Below are 27,546 nucleotides of genomic sequence, written 5' to 3'. Positions count from 1 at the left end.
ATTTGCAATGAATATAATGGATGGTATTTTATAATTGTAATTGATAGATAATAATGAAATCAGTAAATTATGTTATTATTTTTATTAGATGCTTTTACATATACCTCTCTTAAAACAACGTATTTTTCTTATAGAATGTGTTACGGTAAGTAACTTTTTAAGCCGTGGCCTCGGGGCCGTCGCGGCTTGATTCGGGTCCGGAAGGCGGGGAACTCCGCGGGGGCGCTCCTCGAGCCCGCTGAATCTCCGAAGGCGGGGATCTCCGAAGGCTTCGCACCTGCACAAAGGTCGGGTCGGGGTGCTCGACCCGACCCCTCCGACGATCAAGTTAGAGGAAGATGTGGAGGGGGATTCGAGAGAAGTAGTCTTTTGGAGTGTGTCCCCCCCTCTCTTCTAATGAACGAGAGGGTATTTGTAGGGAAGCATTCTGCTCCCTACCCGCTTGCAGGGGCAGGCTGACAGTAGCCATGGTGTAGCGTGTTGGACTTGGCTTTTGCAGGATATTAATGTGTCTCGGTCAGTGTTCTGATCAATTCCAAGGTGCGTGACGTCATCTGGAGCAGTTGACATTGTCCTAAGGCTGACTGTCATTTTTACCCTTATCATATTCCCCCCCCCCCCCGAAAGGAGCCCGATGCATGGCTTCTGTCTTCAGGCGGGCTGGCCGCGCGGACGAGGTCTCGGGGAATATGGAGTCGATGGGCCGAGGAGCGTGACGCAGGTGGGCTGGTCGCGCGGGTGTGGTCTCGGGCGGCGTAAAGCCGAAGAGCCGAGGAGCACGACGCAGGCGGGCTGCTTGCTGCGCATGGGGCCGAGGGGCCGAGGCAGCGTGTTGGCTGCGCACGGGGCTGAGGGGCCGAGGCAGCGTGCTGGCTGCAGCGTCTTGGCTACGCATGGGGCCGAGGGGTCGAGGCAGCGTGCTGGCTGCAGCGTGTTGCTGCACATGGGGTCGAGGCAGCGTGTTGCTGCGCACGGGGCCGAGGAGCCGAGACAGCGTGCTGGCCGCAGCGTGTTGCTGCGCATGAGGCCGAGGGGCCGAGGCAGCGTGTTGCTGCGCACGGGGCCGAGGAGCCGAGGCAGCGTGCTGCAGCGTGTTAGCATATATGTTTATCTAAATATTAAGATCCTTATAGCTACCAATAATTTATTTGAGTTTAAAATCTATATATGAATATAAAATATCTAAAATACTTTTAATCTAAATCAAGTAATAAAGAGATTAATAAACATAACATAATATAAATATATGATAAAAACATAGTTATCAGAATCAAATCGGAGATAAAAATTTAAAAATAGAATAAAATTATGTATTATGTTAAATAAACACTAAAAAAACATACAAATAATATAAATATAAAAAATTTTAAAAATATAATCGTTTAATTGATTTTATTATAAATTTGTTAAATAAAATAGCATAATATAAAACTAACAAAAACGTCAACAAAAACTATAATTACTAACTTAAACAACAAACATGGTCAATTCTTAGATGAAAATACGAGATTATCACAAGCCATTATTTGACCGTTCATACGTTACCCGTTTCGCTACCTACTCTCTTAGTGGAAACTTTCTGTGGGACTTACCTGCGGATGCCATTGTTCTTAGCAATGGCAAAGTGGGTAATGACGGGGGGAATTCACGAAAGGGGATAATATGTTTTCAGGTACCTAAGTTGCTTACATCATCAGCCGTCGATCAAAACCGCAGTGTTTATCATCTTCCTCTTTTGGATGGGCACTCCCGACTCGGGAAGCTTCGTCCCACTTTCTCGCCTCCGCCATTCCCCCTCTTCGTTCCACCGCTGCTAGAAGCCCTACACATTTCCGATTCCGACGCATATATCCTCGCCATGAATTCGAAGCCGCAAATTGGCCGCGTTCTCATGTAGAATTCCGCTCTTTCGCCCAGAGGTAAGGGGATGATCCCTCATGGATCACGCACCATGGTGTGTTTCATCTGCTATCTGATCATGTTCCCGCTTGATTCTTTCATTAGGTTGTCCTTCATGAACGATCATCCGAGTTAGCGATCGTGCGCATAGTGGGATAGTGTTAAGTTAGGAGGTTTTGAATTCCTGAAGCAGTTGGATTTTTCTGCGTAGGGGAGGGGATATGTCGAGTGGAGAAGTCAGGAAGGTCTCCCGTCAGGATATACAACTGGTAAGGAAGCTATTCTTGATTTTGTTCATCTTCTAATATGGAGTTCTCGGTTTCCTGTTATCTTAGTTTGTAGCTGTTAATGCTTATTCGAGCATTATTTGGTTATACGGTATTTAAATTGCTCCATCTGAATAATAATCCTAATTTTATAACCTGGTGCTATGTGAACTGCGGTTTCATTTAAACAGCAGATTATTGATTGTGTGCTGAAGTACTGCTTTTCATCGCATTCTTCTTATCATCTGAATTATAGATGTGTTAGGTCAGATGACTTGATGTAGGACAAACGTAAAATGTGTGTGTTTCACCTTTGGTTTGTTATTGTACTAAATTTCTACGCAATGTTTCAGTTTAAATTATTTTTTCATTTGTGGATTGCAGGAGCTCTCAAATACTTAGGATTAGTGAATCCATCAACAGTAATTAACATTTGGAGCAGAACTTTGTATCCGCTGTCTCTGGACTAGTACAGTAGACTAGGGCGAAACACTTCTTTGGTATTAGCAGCCAAGCACTCGAGTTCTTTAAGACCATGTAAACTTGATAAAGCTTAAGATATATGATTGCAGTCAATTTGTCTTGATGGTTCAGCATTGTTATATCTTTTTAAAGCCATACAAGTTTGGAGCTTCGAGGGATTGTTTGGTGCGAACAAGTGGTCTATGTAAAAAGATCCTTTTGAGTTGCTTGTTGTATTTTTATTGAATGTGTTGTTGGACATGGTACTCATAAGATAATGGTAGGAAATATGTGGGATACTTCTCAAACTATCCTGATATTGTTAAAAATGATACTCTTAAGATATTTGGAGATGCTTTAGGATACTTCTTCAGAGAACTATGTTTCTAAAATGTTGATCTTTTGACTCTAGGCCAGAGTGTGAAAGAGAATGCGTTGTCAGTTTGCTCTTGTTGGCGTGTGTTCAGAGTTTATATTGGTAGAACAACACATATCACATACCCTTGTTCAATGTTACACATGCTTTGGAATGCTAAATACCAAGTTGTTCTCTATTTTTTTTTCCCATTAAAAAATCTGTATTAATGTTGACCTAAAGCACAAAAGATCTAAGAGATCATCAGTGTCTCATATTCTTGGTTATGCTACATGTTTCATGTGGAATTTGCCATTACCTATTCATGCTTGACTCACTATGTTGGAATTTGACTGCCTCGAGCAATATTTGCTATTATCTGGGGCCAGGAACATGTCTTGCTAATATACTGTGGTTGATGTAAAAAGGTTATTTTAACCAAGCCTTGGCTGTGCTCCATCTCTCCGAGCATCACTGACATCACGACTTCTAATTAATGCCTCTCATCATATCGGTGCACTAGCATATCTTCTCCAGAAACATTCAAAACCACCATTAACCTGAGATTCTGAATAGAATTTTATGCTTCTCTATTAATCATCACCAGCAAATGTGATTTTGCTGGACTGCTATGATGCCATATGTGACTCTTATCCATCTTTTCTAGTGTTAGTTCATATACTTGATGCCCAAATGCATGAGTGTCATAATCTTTTAACTTTGTTTTGTTGGTTTTTTAAGTTCGTGTTGCATTTCTTCTTTTCTGTTTTTTAAGATGATAAGGGCATTTAGCTCCTTATAGAAATATCTGCTTTAATTACAAAAGGAATGCCAACATACCCTTTTAAGGGTTATTATGCTAGATAATCTATTGCCTGTTTATTTTTTACTGAAACAGGGACATAATATTCTTTCCAATGTTTTTATAAATTTTCAGGTTCAGAATCTTATTGAAAGGTGCCTGCAGCTGTATATGAACCAGAAAGAAGTAGTTGACACTTTGTCTTTCCAGGCAAAGATAGAGCCTAGTTTCACTGAACTTGGTAATTTCACAGCATATCATCTCTATCTATTGAGATTCACCACGTTGATAATTTCTTATTAAATCATCTTTATCTAATCCAAATTCTTTAATGTGGATTCAAAACAATATATTGAATATACAAGTATGCCGTAGAAGTCAGTTGACTGACCCACAAGCAATCCAATATATATTGACATTTTATGTCCATGCAGACTTATCATACATATGCTCATAAGACATTAATTTACATTCTACATGTCTCATGATTTTATATTAAGATCGGTGTTTCTAATATTTAAATCTTGTAAAGTTGCATGATTGTGTATTAGATTGCCCTTTTGGCTCTTGTTGGATGCATTAAGCTCTAAGCTTCTCTCCTTTTTATTGTTCATGTTAACTACATCAACAAGAAAATCATGAAATGAGTTGAATATATATCTCTAGACATTTCAGGTGCATTAGATCACACTCAATGTTGCTTATTTTTCATTAAAGTTCTACTTTATTCAGGGTTAGAAAAAACCAGTCATACTGACCAGTATTTACTGGTTGACTGCCTACTCTGCTTTCTCCTCCGCTTCTCTTTTTATCCTTCGCCTTCTCTTCCTCCTGCTCTTCCCCCCTTCTTTCCCTCTTTCTTTTTGGTCCTTGCTGACTGGTTCACTGATATAATCCTGTGTCTATGTGTTGGTATCTATAAGAAGCATACCGAGGACTGGTATGGGACTCAAATTGAAACTTGAAACTGTGACTATTTCTCTTGATTGGAATATATCTAGAGTAGAATGTTGAAAAAATTGTACCGACTCAATGATATATACCAAAAATGGTGGCATGTGAATATATGTTTCTTGGAAAACTATAATTTTGCATGCATAGCAAGATGCCAATATGGTTGAATCAAGGTTTTAAATACTGATATTGGACCAGTACGGTACTAAGATAATGAGCAGCATACCAGGAGGGTTATAGTTACCACCTCATATCACTGGATGACATGATAAAGAAAATGTATAGCAAGATTTTTGAGTTATATGCTCTATTTTATATCGTGGGTCAATATTTTATAGTTTATGCCATGGGTCAATAAGTTGACTGATTCTTGTTAGGACCAATCTACAATCTTTGAACAAGAAGTAGAAATTTGGATGCTTAACAGAAAACCATGACCATTGTTAGGGGGTTGGATGTGGCTGCAGAAAAACTAATCAGATTAACTGCAACAGTTAGTTGTAATATTATATTTTCTGATTTTTCATTGTATTGCAAGTCTTTTCTTTCAATGCAAGGAAACTTTTAAGTCCTATAATATAATTCTGCATGCTGATCGCATTTCATCATACAGATTTTTAACCGCGAACTAATGGAATAAATTCTCATGACTTTGAAACTGCTTATTTTGATGAGTCTTTTTTTTTTTTTGACATTGTTAGTTGATAGCACATTTGATGCATTTGCATGCTGGTATATGCTAGTATCTCTTAATCTTATATGACTAGATTAATATGCCTAATCAGAATTAACTAATTTATGAAGTGACCACTATGTTATACGTGTTCTGTAGATATTCCTCAAAATTTGCATACCAAACTGCTGGTAAGAAGAATTTTGAAATTACACCCAGGAAGCCTATGGATCTGTATTCAAAAATCTTATTTACATTCTATTCAAATTTTAATAGTTATTCCTTCTAATGATTGTCATCTTTGGTTGTTTTACAGTTTGGCAAAAACTTGAGGAGGAGAACCGGGAATTTTTCAAAGCATATCATATTAGACTGATCCTTAAAAACCAAATACTGCTTTTTAATAAGCTCCTTGAGAAACAGGTTGAGCTTATGCAGAAAGCATGTCCATCTGGAGTTGCTATCTTACCAATTCCAAATGCCTCCCATTCTCCTTGTATGTGCATTTTAAAATTTTGCTGCCATTACCTTCATTTTATTATTGTCCTTCAATTCTATTAATTATTGTCTGGATTTTGCTTATATTTCATAGGTATCATCGCTATATGCAATTAGATTATATAACTTTTTAAATACATGTTGAAAGCCAATATGTAACTTTAATAACATACTTTGTAACCTCGAGGCCTAGAAAACAATTTGATACTAGGTAAAATGGTACTGTTTATAATAATATTTAGGAAAAAGAATTATTTTATGCAGTGTTTTTAAAAACATTATGCGCTAGGTTCCCAAAACGCTCGAGACACTAGGCGCCTGCCTAAGTGAAGCGAGACGCTCCCAAATATTAAAAATAATATATATATATATACTGTTATGTTCTAAGCAACGTTTTAAAAGGGTGTGAAATTTGAGGTGGGTGATAACTGCCAAGTAGTGTTTTTTAACCATCGTTATATTCTAAGCATCGTTTTCATATTAATGTAATGTTCCTACCTAGATGAACTATCTCTTAAAAGTGCACCACCTCAAGTTGGTGTAGCAACTTAATCGATGAAAGACTATTCCTTATAAAATGAGAAAGAGAGGATTGAGGAGATGGAGAAGTAACCGACAAGGCTGTGGAGGAAGGTGGGCGATGAAGGTTTAGCGGCAAACTAACTTGCAGATGGCGGCAGACGAGTGATAGGGTTTCTTTATTGCGTCTTATATATGTTTTAGTTGAACCTAGGCTCAAAGTTGACCCGAGTTGGCTCGGGCGCATGCCCAGGTGAAGCTTTATTGAAATGTCTTGTCCTGAGGTGTTGAAAGGCGCTCAGGTCTCTCTTCATCCGAGCATCTTTTGAAAACACTGATTTTATGAACATATATCGATATGAATAGCAAAATATCCATTACCAGATTGGAATTTGATGTAGATTTCCATCTGTTGTTAGTTATGTTTGTATCTTCCAAAACAGAATAGATATTGCAGTAGACATTTATTTTACTAGCAAAATATGTTTGTGGTCATTACTCTATTAATAATCTTTTATTGCACCAACTCACTCATTAATAGCATATCCCAGATGGTGCTGACCAACCAGATTTATTGGTTGGTTACCCTCTCCATCTTGAATGGGTACTATGGTCCAGTAATATGGAGGTTTATGACCCACTATATGACCCATCAAATTGTCTAGGTGGGAGATTACCCTCGTAATTTTTCCCAAAACAAGTATAAGATATGACCCTTCCATCAGCATGTTCTCCATTCTGAGGAAAAGGACCTCCCAAGGAAGAACAAAAGAGAATGAGGGACTATCTAATCTAGTCTGATTTATTAGTTATATCAAGTAGGATAATCAATCTTGAGTATAGTCTCTGGGACTTACGGTCTCATATATTTATAAGACTTTTAAGAAGCCTTGTGGAGGAATTCTGTTTTTTTGTTGAGAAATCTTGTTACTTCATAAAATTATATCTAAAAATACCTCTGGAAGTTTCAAAACAACTCCTAGTAGCCTAATGTCTTATTTAATGCTATTTATTAGTATCACCGTAAGTAGAACAATGTAACTCTAAAACAACATTTAGAAAAACAAGATAAAATGAAAAGAAAATATGGACCAAAATCATTAGAAAATTGAAAATCCAACTGAAAGATCCTTGTCTAGTGTTAGTCAAGGTGGGGCCTTTATGACAAGGGCTGGGGATTAGTTCTGTAATTCTCATAATCTGTCTTTTCTTCTGTGCACGCTGAGGTAGTGTGCATATTCACAATCATGGCTTTAAAATTGATGAAATCATCTTTGGTGCATAAATTATCAAATCCAAGTCTACAAAGTGGTTCATATAGGGATGAAAATCGACAAATCAATGTCTTTTTTGTGTAGTCGGTCTAATGAAAATATTTCAACTGTTGAAGATATTTTAGTGAGATGCCGATACAGTTGAACAAAATGCTGTTTTAAAGGCTATTCTTCACTAAGCTAAAATTTTCATCATACTTGAGAATTCTTCAGATTGATCTAGGGGTTGTTGGGGGCTTCAGGATATAATTAAGAGCAAGGAGAAGGTAGATGAATGGGCATTGATGCTTGTTTGAATGATGCAGAAAGGGCAGTTTGCTGATTGAGCAAATCGATTGAAGATTATTGCATGGTAGCAATGATGCATCAGGCTATCTTGAGCTTCTCAAGCTGCTCGTTGATTTTTCCAATTAATTGAGTCTTCTTTATGATGTTCCATGTATCTCTTCTAGGTATGTATTCTTCATCAATTTGGGCTACTCTAGAAGATGTTGGCGTCATGAATTGTCATTGGTCATTGGAATTGCCTCACTATGAGATGCAGGTTAGCGGACAGGTGCTACAATAAAGACTGATGGAGGAATGGAGTAGAGGTGTTATCATAGCAAAGAGGTGCCTTGAAAAATTGTGTTGCCATTGTCATAGAAAACAGTGATTTCAATAGGCGCTTGGGCGCTCGCCTAGGCGCTCGGGCGCTCGCATAGGCGCTCGGGTGAGGCGAGGCAAGGCCCGAGCGCCTTGCTTCAAAGAGGCGCCGCGTCGCCGGGGCGCTCGCCCGAGCCCGGGCGCCGAGCGCTTTGGGCGAGCGCCTAGGTTAAACTAGGTGACCGAACCAGATTTTTGGGCCTGGTTGGTTTCCTATGCTTTAGTTGGTTCAATCGAACCAACTAAATCACCGATATCAGGCTCCCTCTCGCAATTTCCCTGACTTCCCCAACATTACACACCATTGACATTTATGTTAGTATAATACCTTTCCTCCAAAACTTTTAAATCCAAAGATTTATACCTGAGGTTTTTTCTTTGTTTGTGATCTTCTTCCTTTCATGAATGTTGATCTGTCTACCAATCCATTTTGAAAAGTTTTCAGTAATTCATCATCCAAACTTTTACATTTTAAAGCAGTTGTCTCTTCAAACTCTTCAAATTACATCTTGAAAGTACTTGTCTGATGAATGAAACAAGATTATTTAGTAGAAGAATAAGATTGAAACTTCATCATGGTCTGAAGAATTACAAGGGAATTAATGATTTAGGGTGGGTTTGGAAGTGAAATTAGGTTTTGCAAAAAATAAGGACCAAAAAGGACAAGAAGATTATTTTTTAAACTGTGTGTGTGAACTAATATGCATGTACCAGATATTTTAGAATATGAAAGATCCTACCTCACATACTTTGGACTTTGGAGTTTAAACAGCAACCATGTACACTGAGTGTATGATAATACTCATGTATCAAGTTTCCATAGTGAATCTTATCCAATATTCATATCCATAGCCATTGTTATTCCAGATAGCAAACGCTGATTCAAATATGAACATGTGACAATAACTATCCAACTCGATTTGATACAAACGTGATTTCTAAAGGATGACTAATGCTACAATGTGGCATGAGAAACAAGTGCAATGCGGCTGTGTATAAGGGGATCATATACAGAACAGAAGTTAGATTATAATCTGACTTGAAGAGATTTTTCTATCCTCTTACAAAATTTACCTAATTTGTTAAATCATTTGGTTTTGTTGATGAGTATCGAACCATCAGTGTCATGATATTATATTCCTATAGATATATCTTACTGCTATCACCTGTTCCAGTGCTTCAAACTCCATCATGCTATATGTCTCAACATGCGTCCACATCTTCACGGCCAGATGGCATGTTTTATAATGGAGATTTTTCAAGTGATCTTGTAAATGGTAGGTCATCAGAACATCAGGGGAACTATCTTGAAAGTGATTCATCAATTGTTGCTGGAATTATGCATGCTTCGACAAGTGTGTTATCTGCACATAACTCCAACATGGGAAGGATTTCTGGACTGAGTGAGACAATAATAAAGTCAGAGCCTAACTATCTAAACAATTCTGAGTTTCCATTCGTTAGTGATAACATCATCTTGGAAGCACACCGACCAATTGGAGATGCTTCAGGTGGATCCTTTAGTAACTCAGAATTGACTGGACAACCGGCAAACAGCACTCTCCCGGATGTTGATACACCTTCGCTTGGATTTAGTCATATTCCCCGAAATTTCAGCTTTTCAGATTTATCAGATGACTTTACTCACTGTGCTGGTCTGTTTCAGTCACCTGACTTCTAAGTGCAATCTTTTTGCCCTTTTTTGTGCTTTGTTTTTCTAAAGGTATATATTAATGTTGTATTCTTTTGTTCAAAGATATACTAGAGAATTATGATAAATCTCCTTATCTTCCACCTGATTCAAATAACTTTCTGGACTCTCCAGCAACAGAATTTAAAGGTATTACTTTGCTGTTCTTTTATCTGTCTCTTTGCCATATTTATTGAATTTTTCCATGTTGAATTGAGATTTCTATATTTTTCTTACACTTGTTTAGAGGACACTAGAAAACTAGACACTATATCTGAAGGGGTTAGTTATGATGGCTTACGAAGTGACTGACCGAACATATAATGTGTTTTCCTCCAAGGTAACTTTCTACAGCCCTAGTTTTTTTCATCTCCTTTTCTTCTCTCTTTTTCTCTCAAAGAGTAGAGACAAAAAAGAGGGACTTTTATCACATCAATACTGCATGAAGCTTCAGGTAACTGCCTATGGTTTCATATTCTCTATCGTGTAAACCATTGCAAATTTGTGGCGGTTCCCCTGTTAAGAAACAAAATTTATTTATATTGAGTGTATGGGACAAGCATCTGACTTTTCTGTGATTGATTATATAGGATTGCACAGTGCTGTACTCTTAAGTCGCAAATTATTATATCGTGGCTATATCTTCCCGTTCATGCTTGATTACATCATTTTAAATGACACTACGAATGTTGTTAGCGGTACCCTCTTTTCTCTCATATGCATTATTGTGTGTTCCTATCAGATATACTGTTTCTCACAACATGCAAGCACATCTTATGGAAACAGTGAATTATTTAGAGTCCATGTATAATTAGGTCCTTCCCACGAGGATATATATTTAATCTAATGCTATTTGCTGATGTGACTATGATCATGGGATGACGACCGGAGCTATACTGTATTTTAGTTCTTACACATTTGTCAAATTCTGCTGTAGGTTGACTGGGCATCTGTATATATGGGATTGACAGGCTCCTTATTCTTCAAATTTCAGTGGATCCTTCTCAAGTAGTTTACTTCACGCGTTTTGCACAGTCGCTAATGTTTTCTGCCATTGGAACTTTCTGTAATGATATTTGTAGTTGAGCAACAAGTTAATTTGTTTCATACACATCATGCTATCGATGCATTGTTCTGGTCCATAAGGGAGGCACTCTGATGTTGTCTTTGCATTGCGAAAGACCTGGGTGTTAATTTCCGTGTGACAACATATCGTGTGTCCTGTTTGTTTTATTTAAAATGCTGTATAAATCTCTGTAACACTGCTGCCACAGGGAAAAATTGCCAGAAAGAACAAGGCTGGTAGTCTCAGACTGGAAGACACTGGTATCACTACTGCATAAATCTCTGTAACCAGCCCTATTTGAGTAATCATCGCTTCTGACTTAGATTATTGTTTCTCATTCTTACCTACATTTCTAGCAAAATTGAAATTTGGATGAATGGTTAAATTTTCATTGGTTGATGCAATTTCATCGAGATATATTGGTCCTTCAGCTTTTACATTATTTTTTTCTGTATAATTGCCAACATGATGTCTTGACAGAAAATTCTATCTGTACTTTGTGTCTGCTTCATCCAATGACAGTAAAATTCTGGGGAAGATGGAATCCGAACTAGATCAACTCGAGCCGGTATTTGCGGAAGTTGGAATTGGAACTAGATTGACTCGAGGTGGTTTTGGTTTCAGTTATTTAACTGTTGGTTCGATAGTTCTGGTTCCTAATTGGAATTGATTGTTTTTTTTTTGTTTTTTATTAATATTTAATATTGAATTTTTAATTTCCATCAAAGTTTATGTAAAACCAAATAAATTTTTATTACCTTCCGTTTGTTCATTTGTTCTGATTTGATTCAATCATCAATAAATGGATCTCAATTGGTTTTGGAGTTATACATGAATTGGTTTCATCCAATATATATCCAAAAAATAAGACAGACCAAAAGAAATGATTAAGATTGGAGTTCGAGCGATCGCTTGGGTCCTTTGTCCTTGTAACAATAATTATTGTCCTCTATTAATTCGATAACATTCATCAACTTAATTCATAAATTAAGAATTGGGGTCAGATCGCCTATTATAAACGGTACTATAATGATCATATTAGTTAATGAATGTTTTTCTAATGTTTCTCATTTTTCACTAATATCAATGTTTAAATATAAATAATCATAAGTACCCAATTAATCGTGTAAACTATCTACGAATATCAAAAATAGAAACAAACAAGATAAATAGGTAGAATAAATTTAAAATAGTTAAGTTTCATATTCTTCATTACCCTAATAGTCAATTTAAAATAGGGAGATAAATAAACAGGTAGAATTATTTATTTTAAACATTTTAAAATAAATAGGTATTCTTCGTTACCTTAATAATTTAACTCATTATGGAGCGATGAAAGTATTACTCGACAACTGTATTGGTGCTAATGCAAATGTAAAGTAACCCTTTTGTCGCTTGGCAACTGTCAACGTCGACGCAGTTGCCAAGCGACGAAAGGGCCACTCATTATGTTAGTGTCAACGAAAGCGCTGATATAGATGCCGAGTAGCTCTTTCGCTGCTCGACGACCGTATCGACGATGATGTGGTAAGCGATTCTTTCATTGCTTTTTATTTATGTTAGCATTGACGTAGTTGTCGAGCGATGCTACTCTATATCTACGTCGATGTCAACGTACCTACCGAGCGATGTCACTCTGCATCTGTATCAGTGTCGACGTAGTTGTCGAGCGACGAAAGGGCCGCTCAGCATTTGCATCGGTGCCGATGTAGTTACCGAGCAACACTACTTTATATATGAGTCAGTGTCGATGCAAATGTTGAGCAGCTCTTTCGCCACTTAGCAACTACATCGATCTTCTCTTATCGTAACTTTTCTCATCTACAGAAGCCACCCGTGGCTCCAACAACGTTGCCATCCATCAACACAGACGTTGTTTGACACCACCAACTAGAATGTTGAAAATATCTTTTTGTCTATTGTTTTCGTGTTTCCGTCGGTAAAACTAACAACACTAGGGTAAATGGATTTAGATATTTCATTTTCATAACTATAGGGATTCCAAGATACTAATTAGTCCACTTAGCCCACAAATAGTAATATATTCCTCAAAAGACCAAATTAATTTTAGCTTTTTTAAAAGAACTTTTGAACAGTGCGTGGGTGGGAAGTTAGGGAACATGTTTCCAAGTAAGATTTAAATTATTTTGATAATAATAAACTAAACATAATTTTTTTTTACCAAAATTGAAAGGGAGATATTCAATGGAAACAAATTTTACTAGCTACTTTGTTTTTAAACAGAAAAATAAAATATTTAAAAAGTATTTTTTTAAAAAAAAATTCAAAATACCTTCCATCTAGTTATTATTTAACTATTAGAAGCGATAAAATTATCTTTTCAAAAATTTATAATTTATATTTTTATAATATTAAAGTTATGAAAATATCCTTTCTACCTTATTTTCAATAACAAATAGTTCAATAACAATAAATCATGCTCCACTTGGAAGTTGTCAACGAGTAGTATTCCCCATCACGAACAATAAATCAAGTACAAAGGAGTCTCAAGCAGCAGCGAGGAAATCGAATTTGCATCTAAAACATTTCCGAGTTCAATAATCAGCAACAAGAATTATCTATAAAGACTTCTTGTATCCTAATGCCTACTTACTAGGTCAGCTGGCTTAATGTTTGCACTTCCAAAAAACAGAAATCAATTTGACAGGGAGGAATTCAGTCTGCCCATGGAGCAATCACGCTCACACAACAAGAATAGAAAAGAATGGAACAAGTGGTGTAAAACCCTGAATCATGTGAGCTCCAACCTATCTGGAAATTTACTATACAGTTGCCAATATGCAGGGGTATCAGCGAACAACTAATTGAGAAGATCAACAAGTTACGTAGGCCGCCGAGGAGATTGATTTGGCTTGGTTCTTTCGATGACAAAATGATCAACCACCCTCACTGAGTTGATGGGTTCTGGGCCTGAGGCAGCTTTCCATTTGCTAGGAAACCGCCTGTGATGGCTGAGTTGCTGCGGCAGTCTCACTTCTGCGTCCCATTCAGGATCCAGCTTCCAACTTTTCGGAACCTAATAATCCAAAATATGGTCATATGTCATTCTGAAATGCACATTGGATGGTGGCTCTTCATGCCCATCTAGAAAATAGGGAATTGAAATAATTTCTTTAGGAACATATAGAAGTATGCTAACTGCAGATATGGTAATGTGGAATGTAACCAAAATTTGATTATAATAAAGAACTATTCAGAGCGTGGTAATCTCATAGGGAAGAAAAGTCTCATGAGAACACCGATGTAAAATGATTGCGAATCTTTATCATCATCTAGCTAGAAACACTAGTTGCAACTGCAGGCCCACTACATGCTGCAATACGCAGATAATGCAAATTTTGATATGATAGAAAAGATCTCTTGGAAAGCAGAAATCAGATGTCCAGAATCTTACTATCTTGACCTGAACACACCATAAATTACTTTCTCAAAAAATCTGAGAGGTAATTTCCTTTTTTATATTTCAATGTTTTATTCTTTTGTGTGTGTTGGTTGAGTTTAGCAAAAGTAATTTAAGAATCAAGGCAAGATTTGATCCCAGGACTTCCTACACTTGATATTTTTATTACCATAGCTAGCCAACACCTTCATTCTATGTTATATGAGAGCCTGATTTAAATACCTTGTCAACTGCAAGGGTGAAGACCTCAAGATCGCCATCAACAGTAATGTGAAAGCGGGTGAATGCCTTGTAATTTGCTATCCGAAGTGAAGAAAAGGCTTCATCAAAGTGTATGTGGAACCAATTGATACAGATGTACAAATAGCTCCCAAATATAAGAGATACGACGGGAGTTGAAAATACCCAGAAATAAAGGAATACAGAAGCATAGTAGATGATGGCACTGCCACGGGACAAGGATTCCATACCACTATTGCATATGTTACCTCTAGTGACAGCCATAACCTGTAAAAATGGACAGCAAAATTATAATGATGAAGCATGAAAGGTGCCCTAGTAAATAATTGATATTACCTCCGGAATATCAAAGGCAGACATAAGGTACTTTATGCATGCAGGATACAAACCAAATGTCCATTTCTCCATGCGAGCACGAAGTCCAGTGGGATCTGGAAAGTGCTCAATTTCCATAGCCCGATACCATTCATAAAGTGTGTGATAACCTACAAGAAGGATGTTCAGAAAAGCCGATAGTTAAATAGACAACTCAAAGAATTGCATTACATGTCATTTCTCTCATCCTACATTGGCTGCCTGATTACTTGAATGGTTATTATGATAGAGACCACTATGCACACTGATTTTGAGAGCTTGCCAAAATTACCATAGTTAATCTTTAGGCAGAGAAATAATTAATAACTATGTTTTATTTGTAATAACAGCATTCAGGGACATTATATTTTGCAATCTGAAGGCCATAATGAATGTACTGAAAGGAGCAAGTGCTTCCGTCTGGCAACTGGTTACAACTTGTAGATCTTCAAATCATCACGCATTAATTTATAGGCCACTGTTTTTATAACAATATGGCTTCCCATCAACACTATGTTCATTTCATATATACACTTAATTTTTGTCAATCAAATGATTTATATATGGATGATGCTACTCGCAAAGAAAAGGAAAGAATATTTCGGCACCTGAAGTCGCTAGAAGATTATTACGAATACATATCTCGATTCCCAACTCTAACAGCAACATTAGGATAAATGAAGCAACCATATGTGCAAGAACATGAAGAACCCCAATTAGAGCACGTCTCTTTCGTGACAATTTTGAAGGAACAAATGAATATGATGACATCATCAATATCAAAGTTCCTGCTGAAGAAACATATGAATATTGCAACATGTAAACAAAAGCATTGCACAGTGTAGTCAAGAAGCTTTTCAGGCGACCCAGCCAAGAATCTTCTTGCAAGATCCGGATGACATTACACTGCAATGTGAAACATTGAACGATGAGTTCAAAAGATCTCATGTAGCTACTATGTTGATATGGTCAGTAAAAAATGCTGAATCTGGAAAATACAACTGCAAAGATCTGTACATATAAATAGACTAGAAGATCATGTGATGAATACGGATATATCATTCATAGCTCTCCAAAATTTCTTCAGGAACCTCACAACATAAGATTTTCTAAAACCTGTTTAAGAATTTTGCATACTTGCCTTTGGTACATGGAACTAAATAAATCTGACTAGATTTAACTTTCTACGATAGGCATATAACTGTGCAACCACAACTTTTTAATGTTTCATCATAACTTTTTTTCAGGTTACCTGCCACAGTGTGGGATGAGCTTAGATGTCAAAATATATTAGTGACATATAGTCCCATATCTTTAATCAGTAACAAGTTGCTATAAATTTTAGAAAGATAGTCTATGGTACAAAAAGAAATATTTTAACTCCAAGTCCAAGAAAAATAATCATAAACTATTATGAGCATACCAACTGCTAGATATTATTGAAATTACATGAAGCTGAACCGACTAAAGAAACAAATATTTGATGACAACTACTCATTATGAAATTCGAATTGTTGATTTCTTCACTCAAGTATACCGACTATCTGCTGAGATGATGAAACTGATGGTACTTTGTAGAGTAAAACATGTTCTGATTATTCAACAGAAATGGAAGACTAATTATTTTCATGCTGTTGATTACCATAAATTCAGTACCTGCACCAAGCATCTTCCATTAAGAAGATAAATCACTTGGTCATATTGCTTATTCAAATGCCGTAAGATATTTTTTAAAGAAAATCGCACATGTCTTAAAGATGCCACTGTCTCATTCGGTGTACAGGTTACTTTATGCAATCAACAGAGACCTAGTTGTGTGAAATATGCTGTTTGGAATAACAATGATAACAAGATTTACAATTCAATATTGCTCAAATTAAAAAAAAGATAGCGAGACAACAACACCTGTGGGAACATGGAGAAGACCAATACGAAATAGATAACACCACCAATTATATCAAATTGCCAATTCTTCTTGCGGAATTTTAAAATGTTACCCAGTGCTATCTGAAAACAGATAGTCAAGTAAATCACACAATACAGTTCCAAAGAAATAACATAATGTTCAAAAAAGACTGCAGCACAACAAGAGACAACATACTGGCAAAGTGGCAATTGTATAAGGAGGGGAAGGTTGAAATTCTTTTGACAAAATAAATGTAAAAGCTAAAAGAAAATTTTTGTTTTACCTTACTGGAATCATCGAAAGATGGGTATGTAGCCTTGCTGTCATACGCTGCACCATGAAATTTGCTGAAATTTTTAAAAACATGTGTAGGATGCAAAAAGGCCCCACCACAACCATTTACAAGAAGGTGTTGCACATGAACAGGCTTCTCTGATGGCACGATAGAATGGCGCATGTAATGATGCAAGTCTCCTGCTATTCGAAGTTTACATCTTCCCTTCAGGTAGTCGCATATTAAATGAGAAGCATTATTCCCAGTAGTCTCATTCCAGTACCAATCAAGGAGCCAATTTGGTTCATGTGTCATGACAATAACAGAGTCATTCTCACCAATCTATGGAGACCTTGGCAGAAATAGAAGATCAAAAATAATAAATCAACTTTAATATGCAGAAAATGTTTCATGTTCATAAAACAAATTATAGAAAGATCTTAAAGCAGCACTTCATCAGGAACACAAGTAGGCAAATTTGTAATATGGTTTTTGTTTGCATGATAAAAACAGGTTAAGCATTTATAAAACTATTCAAGGTGACTTCAGCATGTCAAAAGAAGATTATTAAATGTATCAATAAAAAGAGGAACAAATCTATAACACCCTGATTAGTCCCATATCGGAAGTGGGTAAGATTAAGATTGACTTATAAAGGTCTAATGAGTGTACCATTATCAACTTCAGCTTAAACAATTTGGTCAGTGGTTAAAGTCAAACAAAGTTGATAGGCCAGTTAGCCAGTGAGACTCGAGTTGTGACATTTGATATCAAAGTCGACCTAATATTTGGGCATGGTGAGGGAGCTCGAGTAGAAAAGGGCTACCCATGGATGGAGTCAGAGAACTCGTTACGACATAGAGCCACCATTGGGCTACACCTCACATACTTCATGCTAGGGTTTGATCTGGGATGTTGGGCTTGACGAGGACGTCAAGTTCTTGAGTAGGGGAGATTATAACACGTCAATTAGTTCTATATCAAAAGTGGGCAAGATTAAGATTGGCTTATAAGGGTCTGATGAGTGTACTACTATCAATTTCAGTTTAGGCATTTTGGCCAGTAGTTTAAGCTAAATAAAGTTGGCCAATTAGCCCATCAAGTCCGGGTCATGACATTTGATGTCAGAGCCGATTAGGCATGGTAAGGGAATCAAATAGGAAAGGGCTACCGGTGGATCGATTCAGATGACTCATCACAATGTGGAGCCGCTATTGGGCTACGCCTCACATGCGCCATGATAAGATTTGATCTGGGCTATGTTGGGCCTTAACGAGGACATCAAGCCCTTGAGTGGGGGGATTGTAACACCCTTGATTAGTCCCACATCGGAAATGGGCAAGACTAAGATTGACTTATAAAGGTCTGATGAGTGTACTACTATTAACCTCAGCTTAAGTATTTTGACCAGTGGTTTAGGCCAAACAAAATTGCTAGGCTAGTTAGCCCATCAGGCACAAGTCGTGACATTTGGTATCAGAGCCAACCTGTATTTGAGCATGGTGAGGAGGCTCGAGTAAGAAAGGGCTACTCATGCATGGAGTCAGAGGGCTCACCACAGTATGGAGCCACCACTAGGCTACGCCTCACATGCACCATGCTAGGTCTTGATATGGGCTATATTGGTCCTTGACGGGGACATCAAGCTCTTGAGTGAGAGAGATTATAATACCCCGATTAATCCCATATCGAAAGTGGGCAAGATTAAGATTGGCTTATAAGGGTCTGATGAGTATACTACTATCAACTTCAGCTAGCCTATCAGAGTTGATAAGCCAGTTAGCCTATCAGAGCCGAGTCATGACAAAATCAGCATAAAAACATATGTATATAAGTTAACTAGTACTATTGGACTAGCAGTTCCATGTTTAGTCCATTACACTACAGATAGCTTTCATTGGACTTGGCTGGTTGCAACCTAGATTAGATTAACCCCTAAGTCAAAATAGGAAAAATTTGTATATTTACACACCTAATAGTATGAGCCCAGGGACACAGGACAAAATGTAAGATTAAGGTAGCACATTATCCTTAGGTTTCCACCCACACAATCTCGTGTTTGTCATTGGTAGCTCTTGAGGTAGGAACAATGAGTAATTTCTTAAAACTAAAAAAATTGTTAGCTAACTAACTTCAATTGGAGTTTCTGCAAGCAAATCATACATCAAACCCTTTAGTGATTTTATATAAACCATTAAGTCCCACATGTAAGATATCATAACAGAAATGACAACAATAAAAAGTATCCCATAGGTGAAAATTGGAAGAAAAATGCACCTTGTCTTTACACAGCTCTGCAAAAAACTTGAATTGGTACACATCAATGTCACAATGGAGAGCCAGATCAAGACCAAATATCCACCATCCCTTTGGAAGTTGCAAGGCAAAATAACTTTTCTTCTGAGGCAAAAGCCACCCACCTAACCAGCTCTTGTGACATATGTATCTCATGAAAGTATGCAGACCATCAAACCAGTCTGTAAAAAGAAATGTAAATCTAACATCAATTTTGGTGTCCCTTGGCAAGACGACATAGTGCTAAATAAGATGCATTTTTGGTAGCTAAATCAAAAACCTCATGTGGAAATAAAATAACATTCCTATATGTTTTCTTATGAAATAACAAAATGCCAGATGTGAATGATGTTTAGCAATTTTTTTGGAACTCATGTGATATATGGTTTTATTTAAAAAGTACCATGATTTCCAGGAATTATGAAGCACTGAGGTCCATCATACTGATGCAAGTCTGTTATTCCAAAAGGAATCTCTGGCTTAATTAGTGCTATATGATCAGCCTTATACCAGGGTGGAGGCTGCAGAGCACTCTCGAATGGACAGAAAAAACGCTTCTCATATGTAAACATGGAAGGGTTAGGGTACCTGTACAATAACCAAATTAATTACACAAAGCTTGAGAAACTTAAAAAATTCTTGAAAACTGAAACCATTAGTAGGAACTAAATATTTTCAAAGATTCCAACCAATTAAGTGATCTACCTTTCAGCTTTTTTTTTATCTCAGATACGGCTCTAATATTTACTCACTGGCATGAGAAATATTTATCAATGCAAATGCGACAATTATAAAGACAATAAGTATGGAGACATTCTTGTTCTATCATGAAAAGTTGGACAACCAACATTCTATGTGCTTTTCATGCACAGAAAATGGATATATTTTCCAAATCAGAGAAATTAGCATCAAGCATCCACCTTAGCTCAACAGAATGATTATAACTTTGGATTCAGTATTGGTTTAATGCTTATAGTTTTTTTACTCTACAATTGTGATAAACAAAAGGAAATTTTATGCACATCACTACATGCAATGTAGTTTAAAAAATCATACGCAACATCTCTCAAGATGAGTCTATTTACAGCAGCATGAAGCTTCCAAGTCTGAAGCAATGAGTGGCTCAAGTTTGATTATCACAATAGCACCAATCTTGGACTGAGGCTGCAATTTAAATCTTTTAACCATTAATTCTTATAATATTCTTCATCCATGGTATCATGACCAATAACAGTTTAACCACCGTTAAAACTGCATACTCAGGACCAAGAACATTGACATAAAAGTTGTTATTAACTTGTGTGGAATGGTGTGGGTGTACCACTAATTGTACTTAAAACTTAAAAGACAATAAAGGTGGCAATTATAGCTAAAATAGAAAAGTTTTCCACTGTTAGTTTTTCTAACTTGACAATTCATTTCGATGTGGTGAAATGGTCCGCTTCATCTGCTACTCCCTTATACTCTGCAACTCGTGTCTCATTTCTAGTTAAAAAAGTCACCCAGGATAATCGATGCAAAAGTTGTTGTTGCTGACTAACCTTAATTTTATTCATCACTGTGTAACACATCTATTATAGATGTTTTAACAGTCAGTTTTTAGCCACACAAACTGATTTGTATTCAGCATCAGAAGTTAATTCGAGTCACTGAAGAAACACAAATCATTACAAGTATGAATAATATATCAATATTCAAAAAAACTTTGACACTTCAATTGCTTAACTTTTGAGGCCAATATCAGACCATAATGTTTGCCTATTGCTTTCAAGTAGAAAATCCTGCTACAATTCGAAGAGTGCAAATGAACAACATAAGTTTGGGTATTTGATATAGAATTTCTGACAGGCTTTCGGGGTTCATAATACTAAAGTCATAATCTCTAAAATTTGTCTTCAGTTGATATTCAGATGGTTTCACTTAATAAGTGGATCTCTTCCGATAAATGGAAATTTTTTGACTTAAAGATCATAAGACAAAGATTAGACCAGCTTACGCTAAATCTCCTCCAATAAGAAGCAAGTCTCCACGTGGAAGAGCATACATGGGACTATCAGTCTTAAGCTGAATGGAAGGTTGGGCTAATAATCGAGCCACTGCATATGACGAATTTCCACCATCCCCTGTGTCTGCAACAAAATCAAACCATAGCTCATCTCTTTCATTAAGGTGGTCGTACAGCAGATCACCATCTTTAGCCTCATCAGGAACTTTGTTCATTGCAGCCTGGTTCCATCATAATGCATAAACTTGTGAGAAAGAAAAGAGTTTTAACAAGCACGGAGCTCAGATTCAAGAAGAACATTTTTAAAGGGAAAATTGCATACATACTAAATTAAAAAATAATGAACTAATCATGAGAAGTAGATTAAGACAAGAACAAAAAATTTGTGATGTCATAATCTGTTATAGAAGTTGTAGTTTACTTGAAACTTGGTCAAGTTGACCCAATTAGTTGATTCATATGAGTATATCCCATTGGACTCATTACCAACCCAATCAGTCTTTGCATTATACTATAAACATTGATCCCAGGAGTAGCAGTCAACTGCAAAACATAAAATAATGCACTTGACGTCACATCAATTTGAAAGTTGAAGAGTTATAAATTTCTCAAAAGTCAAACCTTAAAATGAAGACTGATAATTCAAATTAATGGATATGAGAGTATACTGCTCGATTATATTCTAGTAATTTGGTTTCCAATCACTTACTTGGTCACCTCTGTCATTTAATCTATCTGCAAAGGTTTAAACAATGATATCAAATTTGTTGTTTGCCGAAATAATTTTTCTGACATAGTTTTATGCATTATGTTACCCAATCTATGTGCCACTGCTACACATTTAAAAAAAATAGATGAATCGATGCACATGGCTTTCACCAATGCATTTAGCCGAGGTTTCTTCCGCAATTTCAAACTTTGGCCACCCAGCTAGCAGTGGATATTTGCATCATAGTTCACCTTACCGGTCCGTACTAGTGTATCAACCAGCCATCGATATGGTAAATGCCGTACCGATATACCGATATATGACACTGATATGTAATGCTCGTACCAATCTCTTATCGGACCAGTACATACCGCCCATACCGAGCGGTATGCTGAGGTACGACAAATACTGCTTTGCATATCATTTAACATTTTTCTTGGAAATGATGGCTTCAAATAAGTCAATACAACCACATGTGCTCCAAAGTTTCTTTTCTCAATTTTCAGCCTGTGGTACAAAGTAAACTTAGTGAAGTATAGCATACCACATTTGGGAGAAACAGTAAAGGCCAAGTCTCATCTGTATCTAATAAATTTGGCAGAAAACAGATACTGTGAAATCATATCACTTGTAAGCTAACCTGCATCATGCGCATATCAAATCGACCAACAAAAAGGGTTACAGATACCAATAGATCAAACATTGTCTTGAATAAATCTGCTGATGTCCTGTAAAATGCATCAATAACCAAGGTAACATCTTTGTTAGGATCTCAAATCGGAAAATCCTTCATATTTAAGAAAATCTCACCCTGAATACCAAGGAACCATATCCAAGAAATCAGGTTTCATCTGTTTTTTCAACCTTTCATACTCCGAAAGTGACAGAGGATGAGTTAAAGCCCATCTGTTAAGCATGGACGTTGTGTTAGTATAAGCTAAGAAAGAATAGTGAAACCAAAAAAGTAGCATCAACACGTAAGTAACAAAAGTTGTCCAGCATCAAATGGCCATGACAACCACCAGCTTAAGATAGTTTGATAAATATGGGTCAATGAGCACAATGACTAATGGAGATCAAGGAGTCAAGCAAGTTTCAATATACTCGTTAGGCAATTCATATATTTCTGGATCAAAAGTAGACCTAATCTGAGAAAGGTTCTATTAATGCAAGGCCAAGATCCTGTAGACTAAATTTGTTCCTCCAGAACTTTCTAGAGATAACAGATACATTAAGACATACCCAGTTGATCGCTCCACAACATAGTTAGCTATGTAGAGGCCAATGAATGTTGCCCATAAAGAATATAAAGGGGAAATTTCATCTGAGGGACCAGCACATGATCCACTGCAAACTAACTGGAGAAATGCATGATTAGTGCAATTGGAAGTTGAAACAACAGAAATATTTGAAGTTTGAACTAAAAGTTGAGCATATTTTTCACATAAAATCATTATACCTCCCCATAAATTACCCACTTCGATAGAAGAGGGTAATCACTGGCAGATCCAACTGGAGCAAACCAAGATGAGCATATTTGATCTTTTAACTCATATATATGGAGAAAGTTTGAAAGCCAGCTGTTCCCATCTTCACTTTTCATAAATAACATGGAATACAAAGAATTTCTTTGGTCCAAATATTTGTCTCTTTGAATAGCACGATTACCACAATGGCTATAAAAAACACAGCACGCGATACTTATAACCTGTACTAGGGAAAGAGGCAACACCAACCAAGTTTATGTCATGCAGAATTTTAAATAGAACACTTCACAAGTTGCTGACTAGAATATGAAAAGTACATACGGCACAGTTTTGGATAATGGTGAAAAATTCAGGTCTCTTTCCTGCTACACGAGCAACAATCCCAACATACCAAAGGCCAAGAAAAATAATATGGAAGGCAGTAAGGAATACAACTGATGAAACATATATTGTGAGAAATAAAGAGAGATTCATTCTCAAATCCACCCCCATAGACTGAAAACTAGGAAGATGGTAAAGAGCTGCAACAAATGTCCAAACAACATACCTGCAGCATGATTAGATTGCTAAAGTGTAAGACACTCGAATATATAAAGCTATGTTACAAATCAATCGAAAGATGAAAAGCAAATTTTGCCCAAGAAGAAAAAACTACATACCAACGGCTAAAGTTGGAGTAACTTGGTTTAATTGTCTTCCCAATAAATGGGGATGAAAAGAAATAGAAGAACCCAATCAAACAGAGGTACATAGACCACCACTTAACATTACTATCCAGTTTCTGTATGAGGGTATGCATGTTATCGGACGAGATGAAGAATAGACATCCCACAACTACTGCCATAATAGTATGCCTTGAATGTTCATGTGGATAAGGATATGCTGGATTCAAGATTGTACTAACTCTCTCCATTTTAAGTGTATCCAGCAATGGGCTCATAGATTGCTTATTATTTCCCATCAGATAATCATTTTGCACTTCAAATTTCTCCAAACACTTCATACATTTGCCAACAAATAAAGAGAATGCAACATCTTCCACATAATCACCAAACAGCAAGTTTAGTCCTGTACAGAGAATACCCAAATGAATGATAAATACATGGCAACAAGGAAATAAACAAGAAGTATAAACTCTATATATTTCCTCCAGAAAATATAATTTTACCAACAAAATACTATTCCAAATAATAACAAATGCATAAGCATTTATGTCATAGAAGGTGAATTATTAAAGAAATAAAATCCTAATTTCTTGATGCATGTCAGACTGTTCGTAAGACCTGCACAATAAGCAGCTTCAGAATGTTTCATATTCCACTGTTATACTGGTCATAACACGTTTCGGAAATGACAGTGGTTCAGTCAGCAATAAACAGCAAGCAAAACCGCCTTTGACGGATAGATGAAACCACATTTGCCAGAAACTGACAAAACTGCAGAATAACATGTCCTAAGGAGCACAGAACTCAAGCTATAAAAAGGAAAGTAAAGTATGAATTACAGAATCAAACACTGATGAGGAAACTGTTGATTGTACTTAGAGAGCATCAGTTTTGATTTCGTCACGATCTTACTGAGGGAGATAGAGCTTTCAACTCCTGTGGCATGCTCAATCGAGTGCCTTACACTCATGTTCTAAGATCAATAGACACCCTTACAACCATGAAGTATGCAACAAAACTATGATTTAAGGAAAGCTTCCAATTGAAGGTTTTCCATGCCAGGTGCTTCGGAGAACTAAAGGAAGCTTCTCTTTACTTGGGAGTTTTGGACATACACCAAAATCGTCAAAGAGAAAAATGGCCTGCAATCGAATCCAAGATGCACAATTCTTCAAAGACCATCTGCCACTAAATATATTATTCTAGCCTCCTAGACTACCAGAACAATGACTAACTTGCATCAGCAATAAGCAAGCACACTCCAAGCTCAACCAATCCAAGTGAGATGCATAAAAAAGAACACAAAATTTTTAACATGCTCCTCGATCTCCAAAATAGAAAGAGCATTCTGCCTCCTGACGCTAAACACGTTAAAAACTGCTTAACTAGATGATCTAATTGAATTTTGGCAAGAAAAGAACCAACCACCAAGATAAAGGAAAATCAATCATGACTCTCTTGTTGAACGTAATGCCAAAACTCATCCAATAATAACAAATCCCTATAAAGAAGCGCGACGCCTTGCATCGTCTCATCCATAAAAAGAAAAATGCATGCGGAATGCGTCATCTACACGCTTGATCAAGAATCCTAAACGGAAACCGATCGAGAATACAAGAATGACCCCAAAAAAAGCGAGAAAAGGGACATATTCTAATTTTTGAGAGCGGGGGCAGGGAAGAATACCAGAGAGAAGGGAACGGAGATGGAGACGGAGGAGGAGAGGCGGTGGGAACGAGAGGGCGTCCGGTTTGGGAATCACGCGAATAGTTTGGGGTGGGAGGGAACTGCAAGCGGCATATGCTCCAACACATACGCGGCCATAAAGTACCGATGCCTTATGCCAACCCAAACACCAGTCGCCGGTTCAAACCCCCCTTTTCCATTTCTATCCTCCCACAAGCCTTGAAATACCATATCTGCCCTGTAACTGTAACTTGTAATATTAACATTAAAAAATATCTCATGTAAATACCAACCCATCATAATTAAGTAATTTGATTTTTAATACTATAATAAAAATTATTATTATTATTATAAGTCAGAATGTTATAATTATTTAATTATATAAAATTAAGGTTATTTAAATAATTTGAATTTTCCTAGTACAATACTAAAATATTCTTTAATAGTATTAACCAAAGTCTCTTATCAACTGGTGAAGTTTAATTGTCATTTAAATAATTTGGATTTTAATAGCATAACACTAAAATATTATTTAATTGTAGTAACCAAAGTCTCAATTTTTAATTTTTTAAATTATTATATATATAATGTAAAATTCAGTAATTTGGAAGGGATACATAGATATATTTAATTTTATTGTTTTTATAATTATTATTAATGAAAAAGAGAGGGTAACATGGTGCACATGTTCTGAGATCCATAACAAGAGCTTCTTGGACCAAGTCATCACATATCTCATCTCCTCTTTTATTTTCGCCCTTTTCCTCTCCTCTTTGTTTATTCACTATATTTATATATATATATATATATATATATCATTTCATAAGTATCCATGCCTCTCATGGTGCATATAGGTAGCAATACATAGATAGGGAATGATCAATTGCTCTCAAAACATGCAGTCAATAAATACCTTCTAAGGGAGATGGGTGTATCAAACTAATAATATACATAACCAAAAAATGTGCATGGCAAATTAGTGGAAGTGGTCAGATGAATGATGAATTAGGTTACCCGACGCAACCAAATTAGTGGAAGTGGTCAGTTGATTTGATTTGATTGAAGACTCTGTGGCAGCAAGATATGTGTGGTTGGGCTTCAAAACGTGAGTTGTGTTGGTCTCGGATTCTTTACTTACATGGCCAAACCATGTACCAAAGTTGGATGAAACAATGGGTGCCGCTGTAAGGAGTAATAGTACTTACTACTGGGTTTGCAGGAGTGATCTCACTAAAAATACTTGTGTGACCACTTCGGTCCTCAGGAATATGTTCCTCGGAGAATGTGGCACTGAATGTGAAAAAAGTGTTAATTTTAGAACAGATGGAGTTCTTAGTTGTCTAGTGGATTTCTATATGAATTTATAAATATAAATTAAGTGAAGGATGAAAGAAATTATAT

General features: G+C 36.7%; 2 protein-coding genes across 7 annotated transcripts; one reads left to right on the top strand and one right to left on the bottom strand.

The window, feature by feature from the left end:
- Positions 1–1,723: 1,723 nt before the first annotated feature.
- LOC135586433 (uncharacterized) lies at positions 1,724–11,430 on the top strand. 6 transcript variants are annotated; one of them, XR_010486277.1, is made up of 9 exons: positions 1,724–1,919; positions 2,005–2,168; positions 3,920–4,025; positions 5,728–5,907; positions 9,523–10,002; positions 10,104–10,187; positions 10,285–10,377; positions 10,628–10,735; positions 10,975–11,430. XR_010486277.1 is itself a non-coding variant. In XM_065105444.1 (8 exons), exons 2-7 carry the CDS (start codon positions 2,121–2,123, stop codon positions 10,347–10,349), a joined length of 963 nt encoding a protein of 320 aa, XP_064961516.1. In that variant the 5' UTR covers positions 1,724–1,919; positions 2,005–2,120; the 3' UTR covers positions 10,350–10,377; positions 10,975–11,430. The 6 variants fall into 6 exon arrangements, 4 of the variants coding, with proteins under 4 accessions (XP_064961516.1, XP_064961515.1, XP_064961517.1 ...); XR_010486276.1 differs by having other exon boundaries at positions 10,285–10,735; XM_065105444.1 differs by lacking the exon at positions 10,628–10,735.
- Positions 11,431–13,623: 2,193 nt separating this feature from the next.
- Positions 13,624–26,295, bottom strand: LOC135586431 (uncharacterized). The gene is made up of 16 exons (XM_065105440.1): positions 26,146–26,295; positions 24,454–24,862; positions 24,116–24,341; positions 23,767–24,015; positions 23,550–23,665; positions 23,118–23,213; positions 22,948–23,035; positions 21,590–21,819; positions 19,997–20,181; positions 19,576–19,775; positions 17,308–17,640; positions 17,024–17,125; positions 15,727–16,024; positions 15,101–15,249; positions 14,747–15,031; positions 13,624–14,140 (listed from the first exon to the last, which is right to left on the bottom strand). Exons 2-16 carry the CDS (start codon positions 24,795–24,797, stop codon positions 13,946–13,948), a joined length of 3,096 nt encoding a protein of 1,031 aa, XP_064961512.1. The 5' UTR covers positions 24,798–24,862; positions 26,146–26,295; the 3' UTR covers positions 13,624–13,945.
- Positions 26,296–27,546: the final 1,251 nt, after the last annotated feature.

Source organism: Musa acuminata, chromosome BXJ2-4 (assembly GCF_036884655.1).
Source record: "Musa acuminata AAA Group cultivar baxijiao chromosome BXJ2-4, Cavendish_Baxijiao_AAA, whole genome shotgun sequence".
Classification (NCBI taxonomy): domain Eukaryota; kingdom Viridiplantae; phylum Streptophyta; class Magnoliopsida; order Zingiberales; family Musaceae; genus Musa; species Musa acuminata.
The sequence above is the reverse complement of the archived record's forward strand: the minus strand, read 5'-3'. Positions and strand labels throughout refer to the sequence as shown.